We start from the raw sequence: 21,750 nt of genomic DNA, 5'->3' as shown, positions 1-21,750 counted from the left end.
ATTCCATCATCCATTAACTGTAAGAGTGTTTCCATACCACTCAGACTTTCATTTTTAAAAAACCCAGGAGTGCTAAAAATCGCACTCCTCAAAATGCTTACGAGGGTGGTGGAAATCACACTCCTCAAAATAATCAGAATTAGAGGCAAGAGACCGAGAGGAATTGCATCCATGAACATGATTAAATTTGAGGAGTAATGATTTCTAAATTAAATATCTTAAGAGTTAATGTTTTGTGTTTTCAAAATAAATATCCTAATTTTAATAACTAATATGATGGTTGTTTTCAAAGATGAAGGAATGGGCCATTTCAGTCTTACACAAGAAAAAGAAACACCATGAACACAACATTTATTGATTTCTTATTTATTATGTGCATATCATGTTGCATTAAAATTCTGAATCATGATAACCTGTTGACTATTTATGAATAAAGCATTGAAATTGATTTGTTTGTGCTTATTCTGTTTTTAAGTACAATAATTTTAGTCTTCATCGCAGAATGATATGATTTCTCTATGGACACCAACCTGTGAATTGAATGTGAATTGACATTATAACAACTTTGGTATTGTTATTAAGAATTCTAACTGTAAAATGTCTAATAAAACTCTTACAAAAAGTAATGTCAGTAGGCCTATTTGTAAATCATTTAAACTAAAAAGAAATTAAAAGTGTATCAACCACATAGCATAGGGTTATCACATTTATCATGATATCATAATATACATTTTATGTACCTGCAAATTCTCTGTTTTAAAAAAAGAATAATGTCATAACAGAAAATGTCAACATCTATTGTTTTCTACCCAAATATATCTTACTGCAATATTTATAAATATATATTTTTTACAAGCAGTATTAACTTTCATTATTGGTGTACTAGTTAACGTCATTTATTATACTACTAACTCGAATCACAGCAACCCATCAAACCCCCCCCCCCCCCAAAAACAACAAAACAACTCTAATGTAAAATTAATTTTAAAATATACATGCTTTACACTAGGTAAATTCAAATTACTGAGTTGAAATTAAATCGGTGTATGTTTGTTTCAGGTGCCCATCAACTGATCACATGTACTAGAAATCTGACTCTACCAAGGTCAATGAATGTCCTTGGCTTTAAATCACTTGGCAGTATCGTGAAACAGAAAGTAGAAATGTGCGAATACGTCGCATTGCTATTAACAAAAACAAAACCTGCTTTACTAAATTAGTTTTTTGTTGTTGTACGAGTTTACTGTGATATCAACATGTATAAACATTATACACATAGAATTATTGGACAACGCACCTATTATTATTTTTTTACGTGATCAAAACGACGACAGTGTAAAATAAATTTTGTGAACATTACTTGCATTGTACGAAATTAAACAAACCAAAACCAACAAGATCTTAATAATAAGTGAACTCCTAGCTGATTGGCTCAGTGTAAAGATAACCAGCCAATCATGTTTCAATTTATAAAAAGTATCCTAGGACTTTCATTATGAACAGAATGGAATGGTTTGTGGCGTTGTGGATTGGATTCAATAAACAATTAAAATGGCAGATTAAAAAAAAATTAAACCGTGATTTGTTCAGTTTAGGGGCGCGTTATTTTGCACCTGTTAGATTGAGTTGACGGGGGTTCACAGGCATGATAGCGCTCGCGCCCGTCAAAAAAGAAAGTCTGCCACTGGCACAGCGAATGGGCTACCCTTCTCAGACGCAGTGTGCATGTGGCCCTTAACTTCTTGTGACTAGTATGTTATTTGGGTTTGGGTGGATTTTGTTTACAAATCAGGCTATGAATCTAGCAGTGTTCCATGCATCAATTTTGAGCCAGAAGCATAAAATTATGGGAATTCTCCTCGGATCAGCTGTTTTCTTCTCATGGAACACTGAGTTTCCTCACAATTTAATCGTCTTTTTCTCCAAAATGTGTCAGATGGCACAGATTTTAACCTAGATTTCAAGAATTTCCGGGACCCTCTAGATTTCCTCTTTTTCACAGTTCACCAATTTCCACCCCTGATATTACATGTTTATGATTCCAGGGGAATTGTTAAAAAAAATAAGTTCCTCAAATTCAATGCCTGTGAATGTATATTATGTTTTTTGATATAGCTTAGAGATGGCCATATGGGAGACTGTTTGTACTGAATGTGTCACCTTCATTAAATAAGACTACTGTTGTTGTTTTTGTTGTTAAGATGTTTTGGTGTAAGACAGAAATGTGGCTGCATGAACAGGTCATTGTGTACCAATCCACTGAGCAATGATCAATAGTCTAATAAAATTAAATTTGGACAAGATTTGTCCATAAATATCAACTATTTTTTTTAGATATCCCTGACCCAAACTAAAATTCCATGACTTTTCTGCACTTGAATATTTCTGTTTCTTTCTTTCCTTCTGTGTTTTGTTTAATGACACCTTTAGAGCACATTTGGTAATTTTGACATAGTCTTTGACAAAACCCACTACATTTTTCCATTAGTAGCAAGAGATCTATATGCACCATCCCACAGACAGGATAGCACATACCACAGCCGTTGATATACCCGTCGTGGTGCACTGGCTGGAATGAGAAATAGCCCAATGGGCCCACTGACAGGGATAGACCCTAGACCAACCATGCATCAGTAAAGTTTGTTTTATTTAACGACGCCACAAGAGCACATTGATTTTTTATCTTATCATCGGCTATTGGACGTCAAACATATGGTCATTCTGACAGTTTTTCAGAGGAAACCCGCTGTTGCCACAAAGGCTACTCTTTTATGACAGGCAGCAAGGGATCTTTTATTTGCACTTCCCACAGGCAGGATAGCACAAACCATGGCCTTTGTTGAACCAGTTATGGATCACTGGTCGGTGCAAGTGGTTTACACCTACCCATTGAGCCTTGCGGAGCACTCACTCAGGGTTTGGAGTCGGTATCTGGATTAAAAATCCCATGCCTCGACTGGGATCCGAACCCAGTACCTACCAGCCTGTAGACTGATGGCCTAATCACGATGCCACCAAGGCCGGTAACCATGCATCAGGCAAACGCTTTACCACTTGGCTACGTTCCGCCCCTGCCCTTCAATGTGACATTTGCCGATTCCATACTCCCAGGATTTTTATGACTAGCACGAAACACATGTACACATTATGTATGTCACTTCCTACACCTCCATGCAATGATGCATACACATTTATAAGAATATGTGGACCTCACATAGCTTAAGATACTATTGTAATAGACCCCAACGAAATTGTAGTCACTTTAGGATAAATACTGTACAGCTTTTTCATTTATTACCGAAGGAAGGAAATGTTTTATTTTAATGACACACTCAACACATTTTAGTGTGGTTAAGGACCACACAGGTATTGAGAGGAAATCTGCTGTCGCCATTTGATGGACTACTCTTTTCAACTGGCAGCAAGGGATCTTTTACATGCACCATCCCACAGACAGGATAGTACATACCACAGCCTTTGTTACACCAGTTGTGGAGCACTGGCTGGAATGAGAAATAGCCCAATGGGGCCACTGACAGGGATCGATTGCAAACCAATCACGCATGAAGCGAGCGAGCACTTTACCACTGGGCCACATCCCGCCCCCTCATTACCAAAAGCAAAGAATATGGATTAAATTTACAGAGCATGTTTGTCTTACACGTGTGTAACTGCGTACATTTACAATGCTTAACACCCGCGTTTAAGAAAAACCGGCTTTGTAAATTCGGGCCCCGTTTGTTTGACATCTTGGCAGTTTTAAAATATGGCCATTTGGTGTCTAACACAGACATTTTGACAAAAAGTTGATGGAAAGAGAAGAAACCCGCTGCTGCCATATAGGCTACTCCTAACAATAAAGCAGCAAGGCATCGCTAATATGTGCTTTCCCACAGACAAGATGGCCTGGTGAGGCACCAGTCAAGAATGGGAGGGTGGGGAGAAAGCCCTAGAGTTCATTGAAAATTAAATTTAAAGTTTGTATTGTTTACCACCACTAGAGCACATTGGTTCAATAAATCATTGGCTATTGGATGTCAGACATTTAGTCATATAGTTTTGGAGAGGGATCTTTTATATGCACCATATCAGACAGGATGGGCCAACCCACAGCCTTTGATATACCAGTTGTGGTGCACTGGCTGGAACGAGAAATAGCCCAATGGGTCCACCGACCGATAAATCCTAGCCAGTGCCGGATTTATAAGGAGGCAATTGCCCCGGGTCCCCCTGTCAGAGGGGCCCCCCAGACTAAGGACTTCCTTTATAAAAACATGCAATAATTATAAAATTAGTTCATTTTTTTAATTCGTCATGTAATTTAATTTCCAATTTCTGCGACCATGAAGGAAAATTGTTGTTTGCAACCCCTGAAACTGCCAAAAATTGCATTCAATGCTAACAAATCTAAACTGGTTCTAAACTTATAACATAAGGCACACATCATAAACTTGAAACTGTGTAAACATACAAGTGAACCGTGTGTAGTCAACAGTATTGAACATCATGTTTTTGTTCTTTTACATGGAATGGAAAAGTGTATTTACGCATTTCTGCGTAGCTCTCACATCCCTGTATATAACATACTTAAACAAAGGTCATTTTTCAACATTTCTCCGTTTTCATGAACATTATTTTCTTACAGAAAAAACCCTAAACAAATTAAGGGTTTTTTAATGTAATAATTAAAATAATAATAAAAACTTAGTGTTATCTTAGTGTTTTTACTATAGTCCCCAAGATGAAAAAAAACCTAAACAGATAACCAACACTCAAATAAAATGAAATATTGTATTACACAATTTCATTATTTTATTGATGATGAATACGCAGCCACAGACTGGATATTGCAACATTTTACAACTTTAGTTTTAATGCTGAAGATCTGTCTGTCTTTTTAGCCACCTTCTTCTCCTTCGACTTCTGAATGTGTGATGTCACTTCCTCCTGCAACTGTGTGAAAAACGCAGTTGATGAACCAACTGCTTTCCTACTTGCACTGTCCTGTTACAAAAATAAATAGAGAATAACTGGTTAAGGAAGGAAATGTTTTATTTAACGATGCACTCAACACATTTTATTTACGGTTATATGCCGTCGGACATATGGTTAAGGACCACACAGATATTGAGGGAGGAAACCCGCTGTCGCCACTTCATGGGCTACTCTTTTTGATTAGCAGCAAGGGATCTTTTATATGCACCATCCCACAGACAGGATAACACATACCACGGCCTTTGATATACCAGTCGTGGTGCACTGGCTGGAACGAGAAATAGCCAAATGGGCCCACCGACAGGGATCAATCCCAGATTGATGATGCATCAAGCGAATGCTTTACTACTGGGCAACGACCTGCCCCGTAGTCTGAAGTTTAAAAATCTAACAATTACCTTAATGACTGTGACATTCTTGGCGAGTTTCGACTGTTTCTCCAAATCCTTCATGGCCTTCTCCTTGCTGTATTTGTTACCGAGTCCAGGATTCATTCTGCTGACGACTTTCTCACGCTTTTCCTTATCAAGTCTGCGCTGTCTCTTCATGGCCTTCTTATTTCTTCTCTCTCTCTTCCGATCGGCAACCGACTTTTCCTGCTTGCCTTTCAGTTCTCCCTTCTCCTTTTCCTAAAATTAAAAACTTAAAATCATTGGCTGGTTCTAGAGATTATAGACGTACCTTCAGTGATAGAAATAAACATAACTTTTTATTAGTCCACCGGACAAATACATCTAGAAATCTACTCGTCCACCAAGAGTTTCACTTATCCAAATCAATGATTTGTTTCATTCAAGTACCATGATGATGTTTTTGACTGCTCAAAATGAAACTATACTGAACATTTTTACTTGTCCACTGGACAACCACCAAGGTACATTTTGTTTGTCTGAATAAACAGACAAGTGCTAATTTCGAACACTGACCTTTTTCGTATTGCATAAAATTTAGCATTTTGGTTTACTATAAACACCAGTACAATCACTTTTTCCCCCCCCATTAGGAGCAAGAGATCATTTGTCCACCTTCCCACAGACAGAACAGCACATACCATGGTCTTTGATATACCAGTCATGGGGAACTGGTTGGAATTAGGGGGGAGGGGGAACAATCGGAGAATAGGTCCACTGAAGGTGTGAAATTCTATACTAGGAGCATCCAGTCATTTGTCTTTAAATTGTTATTACATGACTATGAGTAAACAAAAATAACAATTGAAATTCTCGCAAACAGATGTGTAAGAAAACAAATTTTGCCATTAACGAAGAGGTCACCTGAATTTCGTGTGGTGCGAGGAGTTTGGCGTCGCTGACACTGACGGGAGCCACTTCCTCCATCACAATGGATGGAACGTTAGAGACGATCTTCACTTCCGGCAGGATCTGAAACACAAAACAAAAACATTTCACGAAAATAGAATCTTAAACAACATAGCTGTCAGAAGATGGAGGCACCTCAGAGGCAGATCTAGGGGGGACCCCAGCCCCCCCCCCCAATTTTGCGATAGTTATAATTTTATTATATATTAATTTTTTTTTTACGATCCCCCTCTAAATCTCCCCCAAAGTTCCCTTGGCATTCCACCTCATGTCAAAATGGATTTTCTGGATCCGCCAGTGCACCTGTGAATGGTGACTAGGTACTAATTAAAGTTACTTTTGTTTAACGACACCACTAGAGCAGGTTTAAAAAAAGTTTCTGATGACAATGAGGAACTCAAAGTGACAGACCCTAGTTTTTAAACACTACGACATATTTTTCACTATTAAAGCCGTTTTTGATCATTTAAATTAAAAGTACGTCATCAAGACAAGCTCTACTTATTTAAAGACTGTATTTCCCTGTTTAAATATAACAGACGTTAGCTTCTCTCTGTTATAACATTATCCAAATGTGTGTTGCAGGTTTGAAGATTTAACTAAACTTAGTGTCCATTTTCACGGGCTGAAACTAGGGGTCTACACCTTTAAAGCGGGTGTAGGGAATCGGCTGGAATTTCACCATCGATTTCAGGTCATAATCGGTTTGCACCAACTAATCAACTTTTGATTACTCAATCGGTAAAGAATTGTATATGGATTAAAAAAGGTTTGCACCTATTGTCATGTTCACCCTATGGATTGCTATTTTTACCTTCAAAACCTATTAAATATCTACATCAAAGTTAAAACTTGTTTTGTTTAATGACACAACTAGAGCACACTGATTTATTAATCATCAGCTATTGGATGTCAAACATTTGGTACTTTGGACAAATATAAGTCTTACAGAGGAATCGCACTACATTTTTCTATTGGTAGGAAGGGATCTTTTATATGCACCATCCCACAGACAGGATAGCACATACCATGGTATTTAATATACCAGTCATGGTGCACTGGCTGGAATGAGAAATATGCCCACCGACAGAGGTCGATCCTAGACCAACTGCGCATCAGGCGGATGCTATACCACTGGGTTACATCCCGCCCCTCATTTACATCAATTCATCATCTAAACTGTAGAAACAATCACAGTTATCATTTTCCTCGACAATCAATCATTGATATTTATAATCAATAATCAGATCTGTAGAGTCCAATCTATAAATTAACCATTGTAACTGATCATTGCAGGGCTCGAACTTAACAGCGGCAATTGCCGTCGTTGAGATAGACTGCCATCGGTTGAGGGCATCACCAATGGCACTTTTGTGCCACCAGATAAAAATTACTGCCGTCGGTAAAGCTTCTCACCGATGGCAAAATGTATAAATGTGTGTGAACATCATCTGTCAGTATTTAACACAGGCCCTGCATTGGAACATCACTACTTAAAACTATAATCTTGTGAACTTCACAGAGAATTGGTTGGGGTGAAAAACAAATATAAAAGAAAATAGAGTACCGCTAAAGCAATACATGTCCCCTACTGGGCCCAACCAATTTTAGTATCTCCTAACTCTGGGTAAATCGCCATGAAAGTTACACATTATCTGTAACGGTACATGATAAAGTTATACACAAAATTTCAGCTCAATATCTCAAGGCATTACCAAAAAGGTCTGAAAAACAAATTTACGTATCTCCCAAGTTCAACTTTGTCAAAAATGTTAAATCACCATAAAATCTGTAATAGTATACAAAATTTCAGCTCAATATCTCATGGCATTGTGAAAAAAACACCCAGAAAATATGTGGGACAGACCTATAATCCCCATCTGTTGGATTGGTAGCAGACTATGTGTCCTTTCAAATTGATATTTTGTTTGCCTCAAAGTGGTAATGCATTTATTATGGTAGTTTCTAACTGAATATCAGGGTTCATACACCTTGGAAACAAAAAAAATCCAGACTATCTCACATTACTCAATAATCAGCATATAAAATTACCTGAAATAAAATACATCGTGCCCTTTTGTTGGAACTTGGATCAAAAGTAACCCAGTCCAAGACTGAGAGTAAATACATCTCCCCATATTTTTTGAAAATTTGACAAAATGGACTATCTTTTTGTCATATGCATTGCACAAGCGGATACTTCAAATCTTCGGTAAATATTGGCAATTGTTAGTCTTGATTTCCCAAATGTACGTTAGTGCCGAGATCGGAAAACATCGTCAGATTCCAGACGAATTTCCATACTTTTTCCAAACCAACTCGCAGAAAAGGTATTTTTCCATACTTTTTCCAGGTCTGGAAAATGGATTTTCAAAATTCCATACTTTCCAGACTCCGTACGAACCCTTGAATATCTGTAAATACTGGCAAAATAGTTGCCACTTCTATTACTGGCTGATAACATTTTTAAACCAATGAATGGAAAATGGCCGTTAATTTGATGTGTACTGCACCTGTTTGGGTGTGTAGTGGAAGTTACACAGGGCGTCGAGCTTCAAGAATAAAGACGTCATCATTTTCCTGATGTCTTCATGCTGTGGATCTTCTTTTTCCTCCTCCTCTTTCTGAAAAAAAACCCACAACAAAAGTATTAATATAATAGTACCAAGCATACCTGAATTTGTATACCAAATATGCACACGCTAAACATATCCCTAAGTCAAAAGACATTTTAATCTTTTTATTCAAAATTTGGCCATTTATCTATTAACGGTCCTTAATCATCTTACAATACTGTATGGACTTTTTGTTTCAAACCAAATTTCTTGTTAACTTAACAAGCATTTTGTGATTCCTACTATTGCGGCAATTGTTAAGTTCGAGCCATTTATCTATTAAAGGTCTTTAATCATCTTACAATACTGTATGGGCTTTTTGTCTAAAACCTAATTTCTTGCTTAACATAACAAGCATTCAGAGATTGCTGCTAATGTTAAGTTCAAGCCCTAAAACCCACCCTGGTAACGTACATGTGTGCTGGTAAGGTGCATGTGTGCACCCCACCCCAACAGATACAGGTCCAATATAAACTTTAACCTGCTGTTGTTTGAGAAACTCCTGCTCATACACCTCCCCGAGCGACAGTTTGCTCTGCTCCATATCTAGAGCTATCCGTTTCTTGTACTCAAACGGCTCCTCTTTTCGTTTTTCTTTCCTTTCTACATCATCCCATGACTGAAAGAAGCATAAACAGTTGGTGAATTATTCAACAATAATCGTAAGAGCTTTTCGTTCTACATCATCACACGACTGAAAGAAGCATAAACAGTTGGTGAACTGTTAAACAATAATTATAAGAGCTTTTTTTTTTACTAACTAAACTGGTTTGTCATACCATATCAGTGAAGGTTATATAAAACTACATATTGTTGTTGAAAGCCAATATAATTAATCAACAAAAACGTTAGCAATTATTAACCAAATTTTATAATAATCCTATGGAATTCCTCTTTATACAAATCTAAGCTACTACTATACAAATCTAGACTTTATAACAATCCCTAAATAAAGACCTATGGAATTTCTCTCTGGTTTACACAAATCTAAGCTTCTACCATACAATTCTAAACTTCATAATAATCCCAAGAGACTGACGTATGGAATTATTTTCTGGTTAGACATTTATACAAATCTAAGCTTTTACCTAACAATTCTAGACTTCATAATAATCCCAAGAGACTGACGTATGGAATTATTCTCTGGTTACACATTTATACAAATCTAAGCTTCTATTATACAAATCTAGACTTCATAGTAATCCCAAGAGATGGACCTATGGAATTTCTCTCTGGTTAGACATGTATACAAATGTAAGCTTCTATTATACAAATATATACTGTGTAATAATCTCAAGTGATGAACCTATGGAATTTCTCTCTGGTTAGACATGTATACAAATGTAAGCTTCTATTATACAAATATATACTGTGTAATAATCTCAAGTGATGAACCTATGGAATTTCTCTCTGGTTAGACATGTATACAAATGTAAGCTTCTATTATACAAATATATACTGTGTAATAATCTCAAGTGATGAACCTATGGAATTTCTCTCTGGTTAGACATGTATACAAATGTAAGCTTCTATTATACAAATATATACTGTGTAATAATCTCAAGTGATGAACCTATGGAATTATGCTCTGGTTAGACGTCTAAACAAATATATGCTTCTAGTTCTACTACACAAATCTAGACTTGCATTAAAATTTTACAAACAAAAAATGTACCTGGTCTTTGATTCTTTGTCTAATGATATCTTCAAGTGTCTTGGTGGTTTCCTCTGTTATCACTGGTGCTGTTAAAAACAACAATTTATCATTCTCAGTCCTCTGAAAATTGTGTGAAAAAGAGTTCTTCCACATGTAGCTCACGCAAGTCTTGTTTCACGTAACCTATTTTCATTTGTGCATTAAATTTAGAACAGGATTGCCATGATCATAACAGGTTACACAAAATTAAAATGACAGACCCACATTTTTAAACACGATGGCGTATTATTGACTAGTAGACAAAGAGCAGTTTTTGATGACTAAAATCCAGTGATTATGGTTGCCCCACTCCCATGGCTAGTGATATTCAATGTTGAGCTAGTAACTAACTATTATTGCCATGTCCGACGACTAGAAACAAATTTGGTCAACTATTGCAGTTAAGTCTATTTTGTAAATATGAATATCCTGCTCCCTCAGTGATAGTGTTTTTAAGCTGGATCTCCCTCTTTAGGTGACATATCTGATTATTACTATTATTTAGTAAAATTGTATTAACTTAAAACTAAAGTAGGGCTAGTGAATTTTTAATCATTGATCCCATGGCTAGTGGATTTTATAAAAATTCAAGAAGCCCTGTAAAATCAAATATTACATAAATTTTTATTGTTTAAATTATCCATTTCCGTATGTTCGAAGTGTTTCTGGTCATCCCTGTGTTCCTAATACCTCAAAATGCATTTGTCATATTCTTTAAGACACATGTGCATCTGAGAAGTAATGGTTAAGGAAACGAGCTCTAGTCTTATTTTTAAGGAGATATCCTGGTGTTAAGGTCACAGACTCTTGTTTCACTCTGTTGCAAACGTATCCAAATGTGTTACAAGTTTGCCAGATTAACCACATTTAGTGTCCATTTTACACTGATTGAAACTAGGGTCTGAAAACTGAAAACTGAAAATCTTTTGTGAAGCCCATAAATGAGTTAAAGAATTTTCAATTCTCAAACCTGATACTTAAGATCATCAATATTCTGCTAAATGGCTAAAATAGTGATAATTATGAGAATAATGAGGATATTTTTTTGATGTAACATTTCAGTATACTGTCCAATCAGTGACTATGCATACTCCTCTGTCATATAAAAAAATCCTTTGCTGCTGTTTGATGGTAGTAGCCTATGTGGGACGCCAGTGCATCTAACAAAGTAAAGTTTGTTTTATTTAACGACGCCACTAGAGCACATTGATTTTTTATCTTATCATCGGCTATTGGACGTCAACATCTAACAAAGAGAACAGACCAGTTAACGGAGTATAAAATATTAAAACGTATCATTGTGTCATAAACGCACATTGATTTATTAATCATAGGCTACTGGATGTCAAACATTTGGTAATTTTGACATACAATCTTAGAGAGGAAACCCGCTACATTTTTCCATTAATAGCAAGGGATTTTTATATGCACCATCCCACAGGCAGGATAGCACATACCACGGCCTTTGATATACTAGTCGTGATGCACTGGCTAGACCGTGAAATAGCCCAATGGGCCCAACGACAGGGATTGATCCTATACCAACTGCACATCCAGCGAGCCCTTGCTTGACCAATCCAATTAAAATTAGCTATACTGGTCTACCAGTAGATATAACAGCATTGCGTGGACTCCCATGTCCAGGTGACATTTCATCTATAAATAATAATTTAAATATCGACCAATCACACTTCACCTTTTATAACATTATTTGGGAGAATGTTTTCAAATTCTTTTCAAATCACTGGCATGATTGGTCGAACGAAAGGTCAACTGGACATGAGCTCCAATGGGATGCTGTTAGATCCACAGGTAGTAGTAGTAATTAACTAGTGGAGCTAATTTTATTTAATTAGATTGTTGCTTTACCACTGGGCTACTAAATGCACCTTGTCTTGTTGTGTGTTCAAACTGCACGTACTCCTCCAGTAGACTGTTTTCCGGTCTAGCCTGTGCCGTGATCTCTCCAGACAGCTGCCACGGCTTTTCCACTAGACTGGCATCCTCCATTTCCGCTATCTTCGTCTTCAGCTGTAACACAAACAACTCGGTGTGCATGATCAAAGAAAGAAGGAAAGAAATGGTTTATTTAACGACACACTCAATACATTATATTTACGGTTATATGGCGTCAGACATACGGTTACGGACCACACAGATATTGAGGGAGGAAACCCGCTGTCACCACTTCATGGGCTACTCTTTTCGATTAGCAGCAAGGGATCTTTTATATGCACCATCCCACAGACAGGGTAGTACATACCACAGCCTTTGATATACCAGTCATGATGCACTGGCTAGAATGAGAAATAGCCCAATAGGCCCACCGATGGGGGATCGATCCCACACCAACCACGCATCGAGTGAGCGCTGTACCACTGTTCATGATCAAGGCAGGTTTGAGCCTGGTTAGCGTATTCTTATACTGATAATAGGATGTCCTTGTGGTTTAGTTAGAACACTTATAAAATAAAATAAAAGTTAAAGTTTGTTTTGTTTAACAACACCACTGGAGCACATTGATTTATTAATCATCGGCTATTGGATGTCAAACATCTGGTCATTCTGACATATAGTCTAAGAGAGGTAACCCATTACATTTTTTCCATTAGTAGCAAGGGATCTTTTATATGCACCAGGGTCGGTTGAGTGCTCACTTGAGGTGCTTGCATCATGGGATCGAACCATCTCAGTGGATCCATTCAGATGATTGGGGTTTTTTTTCATTCCAACCAGTGTACCACAACTGGTCAAAGGTCGTTGTATGTGCTATCCTGTCTGTGGGAAAGTGCATATAAAAGATACCTTGCTGCATTAGGAAAAATGTAGCGGGTTTCCTCTAATGACTACGAGTCAGAATTACCAAATGTTTGACATCCAATAGCCGATGATTAATTAACATTAATGTGCTCCAGTGGTTTCGTTAAACAAAACAAACTTTTTTTTTTATATATATGCACCATCCCAGACAGGATAGCACATACTACGACCATTGATATATCAGTCATGATGCACTGGCTTGAGCAAGACCATAAAATATGTCTGACAACTTTAAACAAGAATTACACAATTAAATGTTTTACATAATCTAGTTTTATTAAACATATATAATAAGTATAGGTTTTGTAATTACTATAATATTAAATCAATTTTATTTGCTTCTAAATTGTTGTTTTTAACAAACATCCATGGCCCAAATTCCACTGCTAAATGTATGCAAAGAAAAATTAAATTCGCTCAAGAGCCAAACACAAAAGTGTCTTTGTATGCAGGCAAAAATGATGGAGACATTCAGGCAAAATGAGCTGGTCGGAAAGACAATATTAAATGCAAAGTGATTCATTTACAACCCTATATAGCTGTTTGGTAGTAATGATAACATCAGGGCTCTGGAACTTGTCAAATTCGCCAATTGCGAATTTTGAAAGTAGTCGGTGAATTTTATTTTAATTTGGCAAAATAATTTAATTTTTTAGAATGTAACTGGTGATTTCTGCAATTTTTGAAGTTTAATAGACAATTTGGCGAAACATTTTGCTCACCCAGAGCTAGCCCTGTAATATGAATAAATGTTGTTATCCAGTTTTGCCATTTTTATTTAATTCAGACAAAAATCGGCCTACCCTACCCTCCCGAAAAAGGAAACCTGTACATCTCTGTGTAGGATGAAACATTAATCTTCTTTCAAGTCTATGATGAAAATAGCAAATTGAAATGACCTTTTTCTGTCGTTTCTCGTACGTTGACAGGTTCTCCTCGGTCTTGCCTCCGATAACATCCACGATCTCCTCACCCTCACTGTCAGAGTCTGGCAGCAGGCTGCCATCTTTCTTCCTCTTCACACCAGATTTCCTTGAAACGTAGAAACATTTATGTGTGCAATAAACAAACAGACAATAGAGATTTCATCATATATGTAGTAAACGAAATCTGTTCCTACTACATAATAAAAAGAAAGAAGTGTTTTATTTAAGGACGCATTCAACACATTTTAATTATGGTTATATGGCATCAGACATATGGTTAAGTACCACACAGAATGTAGAAAACGAAATCTGTTCCTACTACATAATTAGGTTACTGCTACTGAAGAATCAACAAAGGATCTTTTATAGGAACTTTCCAACAGACAGGACAGCACATACCGTTAGAAATTGATCATAAACTGACTACGCATCAAAAAACAACAACAACAAAGAGATGAATCAAAAAACAACAACAAAGAGATGAAGAAGAAAAAGAAAAAAAAGAGATGAAGAAGAAAAAAAAAAAGGAAAAACAACAAAGAGATGAAGAAAAAAAAATAAGAAAAAAATAGATACTTTTCCTCGCTGAATGAGACTTTCTTCTTGGATAATCGACCTGCTTCTTTTCCAGATGTCTTCTCCTTCAACTCCCTTGTGTTTTCCGTCTCCTCATCAGGAGGTTCAAAGAAATCAGTGTACTTCAAGTTTCTAGCCTGGAAATAATATACATACATGTACAACCCAATAATGTCAAAGAATAATTAATAGAACAAAAGCAAAAACAGACAACAGTGACTTAACAAGCATTCTGAGAGAACAGCTAAAGCAATATATACTCTTTAAAAAAAGTAGGGGAACTCTAATAAGAATTTACAATTGCCAAAATTGTAAGGTATATTAGCTGTGGAGAATAGTTATATGATAATAGTGAATTAATTGGGCAAACATCACAATCGATAGTTCTGTATTACAGTAGGTTGTATAACCACCAAAGATCTTGAAGGACGATTGGGGTCAGAAGTGAAATTTGAAAGTTGACGTTTTTTTATCAGTAAATCGCAAATTCAAACAATAAAAATGACTAAAAACAAAACAATAACAACTGTATGATCAACAGAATGAAAAAGATTGAAAGAAATAATGTTCCACAGTGATTAATGGACCTTCCTGGAAATTGTCAAAATCGAGAATGACACCCCACGCACGTGTACGGGGCAACTGCGTGATGCATGTGCAAACTATGGAATGTGTTTTGGTGTGTTGATAAACAGACCTGAACATTCTTTACTAGGATGTCTGTGGTCAAAAACATATGTTCGGTCTAATAGTTGATATTAACATTAATATTTCAGGTTCTCCTACTTTTTTTGAGGAGTATATATGGCCCAACAAATTTTCGTATCTTCTAAGTTCAAGACCATAACTCTTGTCAAAAATGGGTCAATAAAATTTTGGTATCTTCTAAGTACAAGGGCCATAACTCTGTTAAAAATGGGTCAATTTCCATCGAAGTCAAACTTTGTCTGAAATATCTTTAGGCATTGTGAAAACTAAAATCCTGAAAAGTATATGTAGCACACACAGATGGATGGACCAAATGACAGATAGTTTTGTTTTGTTTAACGACACCACTAGAGCCCAACTGATTTATTAATCATCGGCTATTGGATGTCAAACGTTTGTTAATTCTGACATACTGATAGTCTTAGCGAGGAAACCTGCTACAATTTTCCATTAATAGCAAGAGATCTTTTTTATGCACCAACCCACAGGCAGGATAGCACATACCATGGCTTTTGATGTACCAGTTATGGTGCACTGGCTGGAAGCGAGAAATAGCCCAATGGGTCTACTGAAGGGGTTTGATCTCAGACCAACCATGCATCAAGTGAGCGCTTTACCACTGGGCTACATCCTGTACCTAACTGACAGAGCCAAAACTGTTGGCCCGACAGGGGACTAATATTATAATATATAATATATTATAATATAATATAATACATGTTCTCAATAATATTAAGATAGGAACCATCTTTTTTATTCAGTTGTAAGTAAAACAATTAAATCAACAATTTTAGTGTTTAAAGAAGCAACAAATATTTGTCAATAAGAATGGTCAGTTTTAGTGCAATTCTAGTATTGTGAAGTATTGTCTAGAAAGATATCATTGTTAATGAAGCACTGGTTGGATTGGCAAAAACTAAATTTCTCTTACCATCTATCTGTATATATGCCAAAAACATTTATTCTACACCCTCTTACATTACAAAATGACAAAATTATATATGTACATGTATGCCTAACACATGACCAAGGGCTAAATTGGCTGTTAGTAGTGTTATGGTTACAGCGAATTCTCTTTAACAACCATCAAATAGATTAAATGCAGATGTACCTCTTCATCTTCGTCCGATGATGATATATTCTGAAACATGTCCACGTCATCATCTTCCTCTGAATCGTCATCATTTTCATCGTCCGGCTTTGTTCCTTGCATCTCCCTCCTCCGTCTTCTTTCTTCCTTTGCATCCTCAACACTGAGAAATTCCTCCAAATCAGCCATTTTGAAAAAGCGATCATCTACCTCACTCTTGTAAGACGGCTTCTTCCTCCTGCTGTTCTGTTCTTCAGAGTCTGATTCACCACCTCCAAGTCCTTCACCATCGTCCATTTTATCACCTTCAACATCATCATCTGCATCATCATCATTACCAACATCGAAGTCGAAATCTAAATCACTGTCTGACCCCGTGGCAAGAGCTGGGTTGTTTTCAATGGCAGACAGACGTGCTTTGATTCTGGACAGCTCCGTGTCTGTGTCTGAATCTGAATCATTTTCTTCTGAACTTGGAGCATCAGCAGAACTCTCCGCATCATCACTGGCTCCTGATGTCTTTGTTGTTTTGTCATGTCTATCAGGACCACGTGGCTGAAATGCTAACGAGTCCTTGGATGCCACCAATCTGGCAACATCACTCAGCAAATTTTGAACGCTTGAGTCGTTTCTTAGTTCTAACTGCTGCCATATTTGTTCATCATCAAAGTCTTTAATTATCAGTTCTGGTAAACCAGCATTTTGTATTGAAATTTGATGTCTGGTAATTTCATATATGGATTTGGTTGTGCTTTTCAAGTTAGTTACCAATTTCTTGTTTATGCTGTTAAAAAAAAATTATAACAAATAAAATTATCAAGACAGTCATAAACTTGATAAAGGCATTGGGCAAACATGGTATTGTGCCAAAATGTAAGCTAAAACAGCACAAATACAAAAAGGTGTACAAACAATTGAATTAGCTACTTTAGAAGTAAATATATTCATGTCCACTGTGACGGTTCTTGAAATAAATGTTTTGACAAATGAATAATACCAGTATTTTAAAAAATACAGCAGTTACAAGATTCAGGATTTCAGGGGTCAAAATTTAGGGGTTTTTTTTACCAGTATTCCAACAGAATAGTGAATTTTCAGAAACACCATTCCTTCAGAGAATATACTATCCCACAAAAATCGCAAGGCAAACTAACTGTAGGCATGTACAACACTGCTCACCTAACCAGTTACAAAATAGTGCAACGATCACGCAAGTTTACGGAAAAACAGTTTCTGATGCAGGCATCGAAATAAGTCGAGAACGGTCATTCAGGTTACCGAGAGGTTACCACATGTAAGAAAAGTCGAGAACGGTCTTTCGTTCTCGACAAAAAGTTCAACGAACTGTAGTTTCGTTTCCAAACGTAAACCAGGCAATTCATTCCAGACTTCGGCGTTTCATTTTCTCGTAAGGAATTGCATCGATGTTCTCGCGTACTTGTGCAATTGCAAGCAATTATAGTCATTCGGCATTTAAGCAGTGTTCACTAGACGAATTTACTTCTGCATTTCGTTTTCTCGTACAAAATTACACCGGTGTTCGTGCAAAGCAATTCCGGCAATCCGCGTTTTCATTTACTTCCGGATTTCGTTACTCGTACCAATGTTCGCGTGCACCGATACAATTTCAGAACGTCCGCGTTAAAAGTAGTAGTAACACTACTAACAGGAATTAAATTCTAACTTTCATATAGTTGTGGTAACCTATAGGTTACCAGACTATATTTTGTGGTAACCTGTAAATGGGTTACTAGACACAATGCTTATTTCAATGCCTGTGATGGGTTTCAACAATCAAAGGACACATAACCAAAGAAATATTTCCAATATAAAATTTAAAATCCTGAGGCTTGGGTTGACTGTTTCTTATTTATATAATCTTTTTTATATATATATATTTTGTTTGCCATATTTGATCACAGTAGAATTTGATTTTAGCCATTTAACCAAGGTGGGCATAACAGTAATGGTACTAATGCAGTTTTGTTATTGAGGGGTTTTTTTTTGGGGGGGGGGGGGGGGGGGGGGGGGGGGGGGGGGGGGGGGGGGGGGAGGGGGGGGGGGTGGGTTGGGGGTTGGGGGGGGGTGGGGGGGGGGGGGGGGGGGGGGGGGGGGGGGGGGGGGGGGGGGGGGTGTGGGGGGGTGGGTGGGGGGGGGGGGGGGGGGGGGGGGGGGGAGTGGCTGTTCCTTCACAAAACTGAAAGGTATTAAAGGGACAATCCTGAGTTTGCTGTAAATTTTAAGATGTTATTGACGTTTTAACGATTGTAATTACATATCAAAAATATTTTTCTGCATAAAATATTAGTGGCTATATACTAAACGTGTTTCTGATCGTTCTAATATGTGTGCTAGGTTAAATTTCATTTTATTTCCTAAAATATGGTGTTTTTTCGTACGTACGAAATTATTTGAAGACAGAATCCAGTTTCGGCTTCTTACAAATATTAATACGACCAGAAACACATTGAATATACAGACACTGATATTCTATTCTAAAGAAGAAGATATATTTAATATATAAGTTTAATTGTATAAATATTTTATTAGTCGGAAACATCTTACAAACTCAGTGTCACAAGTCAAATGTATTTTGTAAATTATTATTATTATTTTTTGTATTGAGCTACATTGTCACTGTTCACTTTGTCAGTATGTTTTATGTAGCTGAGGCAATGTAGCATTAGAAGTCAGAAATAGCTTGGTGTATAATTATTGACAGCCTTGTGCGTTACTATTAATGCAATAGATCAATAGAGCTGTAGCTTGGCTTGTAGTTGTTGAGAATGACTGTAGAGTGTGGGTATGAAATACTGTGTGGTGCATGCTTTGGGAGCTTGGGTGTGAGTAGTTTTGGTGAATAAAAGCAGTGTGGTGTAGTGTACTGGTCACTGGTAACACATTCTTTGGTAGAGACGTTTGGAAAAAATATATTGGAACGAGATATGTGGGTGTACATTAAAAGCTGGTATAAGAGCGTGAGTAGAATCATGTGTATATGTTTTACATTAAGCTTAAATGTTAAAGCTTGTAAAATATGTGGTATGAGATAAATGTTGGTTTGTGGATCTTTATGTATTTAAACATTGTATGCATATTATGAGTTTGTGTAAACGAAGAAAGGAATGGATTATTAATTGAATGTATTAATAACTGAACTAGTTTATGAGCGTGTAATACATGTATGTATGTATGTGAACTAGTACCGGGTATGTGGTTAAATATGGATGTGGTACAATGTGGTAATTTCAATAATCTTTTGTTGTAGTTTTTATGCTACGTGAGATGTGCCCCAGGTGCGGTGGAAGTTATAACAAGAGTTGCGTCACGGGGTCAGGGCTGTCTTTCGTGATGTTGAGGGGTCTCTTAGTTCGTAAGAGATGATGCAATGGAAAACTGGATGGAGAGCTGAGAGAGGTGGTGAATTCGGTGTTTGGTGTATCTAAGTAGATACTAGGTGCTCCGTGGACTGAGAACTGGTTACTTGTGTAATAACATGACTTTGCAACTTGTGTGATTCATTGATAGTTTGTTGGTGGACTATTATGCAATATTATGTGACGACATAATATTGTAAACTATTGTTGTGAATTTGGTGTGAATGGTATGCGGGAATGAATGATTGTGTTAAATATGAAATCGATGGGTGGTATGAAAGGGTATGGTGTGTTATATTTGTGAATATTTATGAGATTATTGTAAATTACAATTATTGTTTATATCCTGAATTATGTTGTTCTTCATAGTTGCTAGTACGTGACACTCAGGAATGTCCCTTTAAGCAAGCAAGTCAACAAAATATTTTCCAGGTCTAAAGGGTGGACTTGGGAGAATTCCACTTGGGGGTATCATGGTAACTCAGGAGAGATACGCGGGATGCGTGAACTCGTATGGAAAAAATAATGGTGAACTCGTATGGGGATGTATGGATATGCAGATATGCTTTGATATTTCTCTTAAATGTGTATTTTGACACTTGTTTTGTATACATGCTTCATGTCCCCATCAGTCAACTATTTGCGTGTTAACCGCAGTTTGTGCGTCAACAGCAGTCACCTATAATTAAAACATGCATGTCATTAGACTTATTTCCTGCAACAGAAACCGTAAACAATGCATGCATGTTTTGCGTTTCTCACTAGCCCGAACTTAAAAACCACTGGCCACGGACGTTGGGGTAGCGGATTTGTCGAACTCTGCATAAAAACAACACACAAGTTGCTATACAGTATAATGAGTATTGGATATATGAGTTTGTAATTTCCATACGAGTTCACTGCATTTTCCCCCATACGAGTTGGTCTTCCATACGAGTTCACTTGTGGATTTCCATACGAGTTCACTGCATTTTCCCCCATACGAGTAAGTTTTCCATACGAGTTCACCGCAAGCCAGATACGCGAGGTCGGGACAAATTGAAATTGACAACAAAGATGGGATGAGTTGACCAGACACTGAAGCGAGTCTGATTTTCAACAAGTTAAGCTGCCGTTCCTACCACTGCCCTGGCCCCGGGCCTATGCCGGCTACGTCCTACCACGCTGCTTTCTTAATCGATATTAAAAACGAGTCGAAGCGTAAGCGCTTGCACTCGAGCCGATACGAGGGCCAATCTTTGTAACTACTACGCTGTATTTGTTCAACCCATAAACAAGACTAGCCACATTGACGTAACTGTGAAATATAGAAACCATCAACATTAGCACTAAACCGTTTGTACCTGAAAAAATCCTCTGGGTTTTGGTATAACTTTAAATATTGGTCAATTGCTTTGGTCACGAGTTTTTCCATGGAGGCTGCCATCTTCTTTCTTTCTTTTTTTTATTTCCTACTCTCTATCTGACACACTAACAAAATCAGCGAAAATCGTAAAGATCAAAACAAATAACAACACCGAAAGACAGAAAGAAATGTTTTATTTAACGACGCACTCAACACATTTTATTTACGGTTATATGGCGTCAGACATATGGTTAAGGACCACACAGATTTTGAGAGGAAACCC

The 21,750-nt window shown here is 37.1% G+C and overlaps 1 protein-coding gene across 1 annotated transcript; it reads right to left on the bottom strand.

The window, feature by feature from the left end:
- Nucleotides 1-4,777: 4,777 nt before the first annotated feature.
- LOC121378488 (U3 small nucleolar ribonucleoprotein protein MPP10-like) lies at nt 4,778-21,548 on the bottom strand. The gene is made up of 11 exons (XM_041506683.1): nt 21,466-21,548; nt 16,767-17,529; nt 14,948-15,084; nt 14,345-14,477; nt 12,515-12,656; nt 10,605-10,672; nt 9,411-9,548; nt 8,828-8,938; nt 6,270-6,377; nt 5,394-5,624; nt 4,778-5,004 (listed from the first exon to the last, which is right to left on the bottom strand). The coding sequence occupies exons 1-11, from the start codon at nt 21,546-21,548 to the stop codon at nt 4,858-4,860; spliced, it is 2,061 nt and encodes a 686-aa protein (XP_041362617.1). The 3' UTR covers nt 4,778-4,857.
- Between the last annotated feature and the right edge of the window lie 202 nt (nt 21,549-21,750).

Source organism: Gigantopelta aegis, chromosome 2, assembly GCF_016097555.1.
Source record: "Gigantopelta aegis isolate Gae_Host chromosome 2, Gae_host_genome, whole genome shotgun sequence".
Taxonomy (NCBI): Eukaryota; Metazoa; Mollusca; class Gastropoda; order Neomphalida; family Peltospiridae; genus Gigantopelta; species Gigantopelta aegis.
The sequence above is the reverse complement of the archived record's forward strand: the minus strand, read 5'-3'. Positions and strand labels throughout refer to the sequence as shown.

Excerpts from the sequence above, each read along its gene's own strand:
- LOC121378488 (XM_041506683.1), bottom strand. The coding sequence starts at position 21,548 with ATGGCAGCCTCCATGGAAAAACTCGTGACCAAAGCAATTGACCAATAT. Across the intron at positions 17,530-21,465 it reads AACCCAGAGGATTTTTTCAG|CATAAACAAGAAATTGGTAA; the intron begins GTACAAACGGTT and ends TTTTTTTAACAG. Across the intron at positions 8,939-9,410 it reads AGTTTCTCAAACAACAGCAG|AAAGAGGAGGAGGAAAAAGA; the intron begins GTTAAAGTTTAT and ends GTTTTTTTTCAG.